Here is a 6,000-nt window from a genome sequence, read left to right as displayed (position 1 = left end):
CCTGCAACTTGCTCTCCCTCTCCTGGAGACCCTTCCTCTCCTCCTTTAGTTTGACGACCTCCTCCTTCAACTTCTTCTCATGTTCTTGATATAAAAGAAGTCTCTCCTCCAACTCTTTAGCTCTCGAGGATGAACCAAGAGAGCTAAGAGGAGTCTTCTAAAAAATATCAAGAAATTTGGTGCACACCGCCGCCGCCCTGATACTCTCCTGAGCCAGAATAGTGAGGTGGTTCCGGATAGAAACATCATCCAAGCCTATACGGGCATGAGGATAGATGTACTTCCGGATAAATTCAGGGGCATCCACCTTGGCTTCACCCTCGAAAGAAGAGCTAGGCTCTAAAGCCTTGCGCTTCTTCCTTTCAGGCTCAGGGGAGGATCGGGGGGGAGGGGACGGCTGAGAAGGAGCAGAAGAGGAGATAACAATAGGTTCAGAAGGGGTCCCCAAACTACGGGAAGAAGAGGTAGGAGGAGGAAGAGAGGAGCTAGTTACCCTGGCGCCACCGGTCCTGGTGCGAGACCTTGCCTTGGCCTCCTGAACCCTTTGATAAGACTCATTTGAATTCTTCCTCGCCATCTCTGCAAAAGAGAAACAATTAGTAAAACAAGTCGGTAACTACAAGTCGGTAACCACAAGTCGGAAACAAAGTGGATAAGTAAAAGCTACCTAGTTGCGACTGGACGAAGGATGGTGCCCCCTGGAGAAATTTTTTAGTGTCCAAATATGGGGCCCTCCCCCACACTTCTCGGAGGAACCCCACAATGGCTGCCTCCACTTCGTCCAGGTCATCCAGACCATATTTCTCACAGGGGGAGGCCTCCAGCCAGTATAGAGGAAAGCGAGGAGAAGAATTCTCATCCAAGAAAAAGGGGTGGTGACCCTCTACAGCTTGCACTTTGAAAAAATAATTTTTGAAGTCATGGAAAGATTCATCAAAAAGGGTGAAGACCCTCCGACCTTGTATGGCCCGGAAAGACACCCATTGTTGTTTATTATTTTGCCCACTGAAGGGCTTAGTTATATGGAAGAGAAAAAAGAAAATCCTCAGGGAAGTTGGAAAGTCTAAAGCATGGCTGACAAATTGATAAATTTTCAGAAAACCCCAGGAATTGGGATGAAGCTGGGTAGGTGCAACACGGCAGTGGCGTAAAACATCAATCTCAAAGTCAGAAAAGGGAAGGAAAACGCCCAGGCGGGTAAGCATGCTCTCATACATGAAAAAGAAATGAGGGGCTGCCTCCGAAGCCCTCCCAAAACAGACCCGGTCTTCTGGACCCGGGGCAAGTAGTTCATACTTCGGCTCATCCTCATCAGAGGTGCAGAGCCGGTGGCGAGTGCAAAGATCAGTAAGAAAATCAGTGTCGACCCAAGGTTCCTCCCCCAGGACTGTGACATCAACCCACTGAGCAAGACTTTCAACAGAAGACATTTTCTTTCTTTGGAAAAAGGGTTGGTAAAACCTACAAAAGGAAAAAAGAAAAGAAAATAAAAAACACGGTCTATAAGGGGGAAGTACGGAATCAAACAGAGGTATATGGATCAACCTATCCATCTAAAAAATAAAAGCATACAAACAGAAAGCATGTCGTTAAAGGAAAAGAAGAAAAATCTAACCTTTATCTGAGAATAAGGTTGGAGAAGATGAAAGCCTTTAAATGCAAAAATACTGCACGAACGGATGAAGAGAAAATTTGAAAAATTGCAGAAACGAAACAACGAAAGAGATGGAAAGTATTTATAAACACGTTAGGGGCATAATGGTAAAAACGGGCAGTCATTAATGGGTGCACCGTTACCAAGGTAATTAATACCTACGCGAACCTTTAACAGACGCGACGTTCGATTAGACGTAACTGTGAAAATCAAAAGTCATGAAAAGTCACGTCGGTTGCGCAAAATCATGTCGGTTCCCTCATAGGTCGGCTACGACCCCGAGTAGAATACTCGAACCCAATCCTAAAAGAGAAATTGGGCTCGAGTAGGGGCACTGTTCATATCCTGGCCCAACGCTAAGACCCAGGATCCAAGTAAAAATGCCCAACCCAAAAGAGTTGAGCCTCACACTACACAAACCAGATGCCACGAAGTCGGCTATCTTCACGACTTGCTCTAAAGAAGTCGGTACGAGGATCAGCTGGCAGATAAACCCTCCCTCAAGAGGATAACTGCCCCTAGAATCTCTCTAACCACTTCCAAGAGCCATATCTCAACCACCCTAAGATAAAGGGACGGTTATTCCCCTTAAAAGGTGTAACTACTCTAACGGTGGTTATTGGTCCATCCCTATAAATACACTGACACTTCTCATGTATCTCAGAAGCTCCAATACTCTCTAGACCTGCTCACACCCTTGCTGACTTTGGCATCGGAGTGTCTTTGCAAGTACCACCCCCCATTCGTTCATACTCACAAGTCGGACGGAGGCTCCCAAGGCGCAAACCCACACGAAGGCTTCCTTCCTCAGACGATTGGGCCAACCCACCGAGTCCAGCCCAACAATCTCCGGTTACCCATCGTAACACTTAGCTTGAGCTTCTTCACATGGACTAAATTCCAAAAAAATTAAAAGAAAAAATAATTCCTATAAGTTTATTTATGTATTTATTTATTCAATTTGTCTATTGCTCTGCAGATTCCTAGTAAGGTCATCACTTCTCCCCTGCACATGCTTTGGCATGAGTCAAGCCATGGATTATTGTGTATAATAATCATTATAGTAATAATCATATTAAATCACTAGTTAGACAGACTTCCTACTCAATTTAAGGTCAGCATATATATATACGGACGATAAAATTTACATAAAATTCTTCTTTTCTTTTTACGTTTATTTTCTTTTTATTTCTAAACTCTAAATCCTCTCCATAATAAAATGAAAAATTAAACTTAAAACAAACAAACTTTCAATTGAACTTAGACTTTATGCAAAAAAGAAACGATAATAAACTAAAATTAACTATCTTGTTTCCTTAACCGCGTTTAGACTGAATTTGCAGAGTGAATAGCATTTCTTCTTATATAGCAAGTAGCTAAACGAGGGTTTCCTAATATTTAGGTCAAGGATATATTGTTGCTACTATTAGTTATTCACAATACTATAATTACTTGTTCCAGTTAATACACGGTTTTTCTTCATCTCCTTCCCACCCGAAAAGAGAGGCAAAAGGCAGTGGTTTAGTCGTTACTAGTAGTAGTACATAGATGTGTCATGTGTACTACTTAAAAATCCTGGTATTAATGCAGTCATGCGGAGATGAGTTTGTTTAATATAAAAATATAATTATTTGAAAAAGAAAAATTTACCGGGAAATGTCATTTATATAACATATCCGGTGCAGAAATTAAGAAAAAAAAGGGCTCAAATTCGCTGTTCGCATTATTTAATTTATAATAATAATAAATAATAATAATGTGTGCAAGTCCGGTTCAGTGAATGGTTGTGTTGTGTGTGGCTCGTCCACCCACCCTTTCCATTGTTAAACGCGTTCACGCGTATACTTGTCGCTTGTATGTGGGTGACCACTATATATAACCACCTCCTTCCCGATTGGTCCTAAATCTTAATAGCAGGTGCAAAGAAAAGAAAAGAAAAGAAAAATTTGCATCCCACCCATTTTTTCTTCCTCTCTTTCTATCTATCACTTGTCCCCTTTCCCTCCCTCATCCATCACCATTCACCAACCAACCACTTTCTCAAAACACCAAACAAGCGAAAAGCATTTTCATTCCCCTCATTTTTTCTCAGCAAGAAACAAAAGAAAGAAAGAAAGAAAGAGAGAATGCCGTCATTGGAGGAGGAGCTGTTCCCGTCGACCCCAGGGAAGTTCAAGGGGGATAGAGCGCACAACATGAACCGCCAGGTCTACCGTTGCTTCGCCTCCACAAGCACCATGTTCCTCTGGGCTTTGTTCCTCATCGCCCTCACCGCATCCTACCTCAGCTTCCAGGGCTTCGTCGACTCCGGCAGCCGCTACCTCTCCGCCTCCTGGGGCGGCATCAACTGGGAGAAGCAGCTCCGCTCCTCCGCCCAGATCCAACGCCACGGCGGCTTCTCCGTCCTCGTCACCGGCGCCGCCGGCTTCGTAGGCTCTCACGTCTCCATAGCCCTCAAGCGCCGCGGCGACGGCGTCGTTGGCCTAGACAACTTCAACGACTATTACGACCCTTCCTTGAAACGCGCACGCAAGTCCCTCCTCGAAACACATGGCGTCTTCATCGTCGAAGGTGACGTCAACGACGCCAAGCTCCTCGCCAAGCTCTTCGATGTCGTCGCTTTCAGCCACGTCATGCACCTCGCCGCCCAAGCCGGCGTCAGGTACGCGATGGTGAACCCTCATTCCTACGTCCACAGCAACATCGCCGGCCTCGTCACGCTCCTCGAGGCTTGCAAGAACGCTGACCCTCAGCCCGCCATCGTTTGGGCCTCGTCAAGCTCCGTCTACGGGCTCAACGACAAGGTCCCATTCTCCGAAGCTGATCGGACCGACCAGCCCGCCAGCCTCTACGCCGCGACAAAGAAAGCCGGCGAGGAGATCACGCACAGTTACAATCACATCTACGGGCTTTCCATCACGGGCTTGAGGTTTTTCACTGTCTATGGGCCCTGGGGGAGGCCCGACATGGCTTACTTCTCTTTCACCAGGAATATTCTCCAGGGGAAGTCAATTACGGTTTATCGGGGCAAAAATCGGGTCGATTTGGCCCGTGATTTTACCTACATTGATGATATAGTGAAGGGATGTCTCGGGTCACTGGATACCGCGGGCAAGAGTACCGGGTCGGGTGGGAAGAAGCGAGGGCCCGCTCCTTATCGGATCTTTAATTTGGGTAACACTTCGCCCGTGACCGTTCCAACTTTGGTGAGTATATTGGAGCGTCACTTGAAGGTTAAGGCCAAGAGGAATATTGTGGATATGCCTGGAAACGGCGACGTTCCGTTCACTCACGCCAATATTAGTTCGGCCCGGAGGGAATTCGGGTACAAACCCACCACCGATTTGCAAACCGGGTTGAAGAAGTTCGTTAAGTGGTACCTCTCTTACTACGGCTACAATCACGGCAAGCCTGTAAATTATTAAATTTTTTGTTTCCTTTTTATTTGGGAACGGCTATTTTTCTTCCTTTTTAGTCTGCTAGATTTTTTGTTTTTTTTTTTTTGGAAAAATTACACACATGGGAAGAAAAGAAACGAAAGGACCTGGTCAAGAACGAATGAAGGGAAAGGAAACTAGAAAGAGAAAGAATTTCTTGAAAAAGGAAAAAAATAAAAAGAAGAGCAGAACACATTCTTTGCTTGAGAGGCCAGCTAAAACAGCTGTTCCTTAGCTGATTTCTTTTCCCTTTATTTTTTTGTATTAATTGTTGTTTTTCCTTTTTTTTTTTTCTTTTTGTAAAGAAAGAAAGTTTAAGTTTGTTTTTATCTTACCCGATTTATTTATTTTTTGAAATTTATCGTTCTCCTTCCGTAGTTGATTAGTAGCTTAATATTATAGTTGAATACGATACAAATAGTTGCACCGTAATTTTCGTTTGTTCATCAATCACGCGGCATTGTGGATGATCTGATCTTACTCCATTGAGCACATGCAATTATTTTTTCTGTATTGTATAAGTTTACGTATATTTTATTTTCTTTTGACAAAAGGGGCAGCATGATAAAGATGGTTAGATTTGAGGTGAGGGAAAATGATAAAAGGGTGGAGACAGCTAGGATGATGGTGACAAGTAGTGGTGTTTAGATGGGATCCGCATAAGTAGTGGAAGCTAGAGAACGATAGTAGTAGCCGTTGGATTTTGGGGATTTGGCTAGTAGATTTCTCCATTCTCCAGCTGTAAAGTGCTATCCAGTAGACTAATGCACTGCACTGTGGGTTCAGGAAAAAATACACAAACTCATGTATACCTGTTCAACTTGCCGACAGTACTATTGGAGATACTATAAAATAGGTAGGGATAATGGCGTATTTAGATCTATGTTGAAATTTCATACATATGTTTGG

General features: G+C 44.0%; 1 protein-coding gene across 1 annotated transcript; it reads left to right on the top strand.

The window, feature by feature from the left end:
* Positions 1–3,562: 3,562 nt before the first annotated feature.
* Positions 3,563–5,421, top strand: GAE1 (UDP-D-glucuronate 4-epimerase 1). The gene has a single exon (XM_016345126.3). The coding sequence runs from the start codon at positions 3,781–3,783 to the stop codon at positions 5,077–5,079; it is 1,299 nt and encodes a 432-aa protein (XP_016200612.1). The 5' UTR covers positions 3,563–3,780; the 3' UTR covers positions 5,080–5,421.
* The last annotated feature ends 579 nt before the right edge of the window (positions 5,422–6,000 follow it).

The sequence above is a fragment of the Arachis ipaensis genome, chromosome B1, assembly GCF_059453495.1.
Source record: "Arachis ipaensis isolate K30076 ecotype BB chromosome B1, ASM5945349v1, whole genome shotgun sequence".
Taxonomy (NCBI): domain Eukaryota; kingdom Viridiplantae; phylum Streptophyta; class Magnoliopsida; order Fabales; family Fabaceae; genus Arachis; species Arachis ipaensis.
This window is presented reverse-complemented; position numbering and strand designations above follow the sequence as displayed.

What these genes read in the sequence shown, in the direction of transcription:
- GAE1 (XM_016345126.3), top strand. Translation starts at nt 3,781, where the DNA reads ATGCCGTCATTGGAGGAGGAGCTGTTCCCGTCGACCCCAGGGAAGTTC.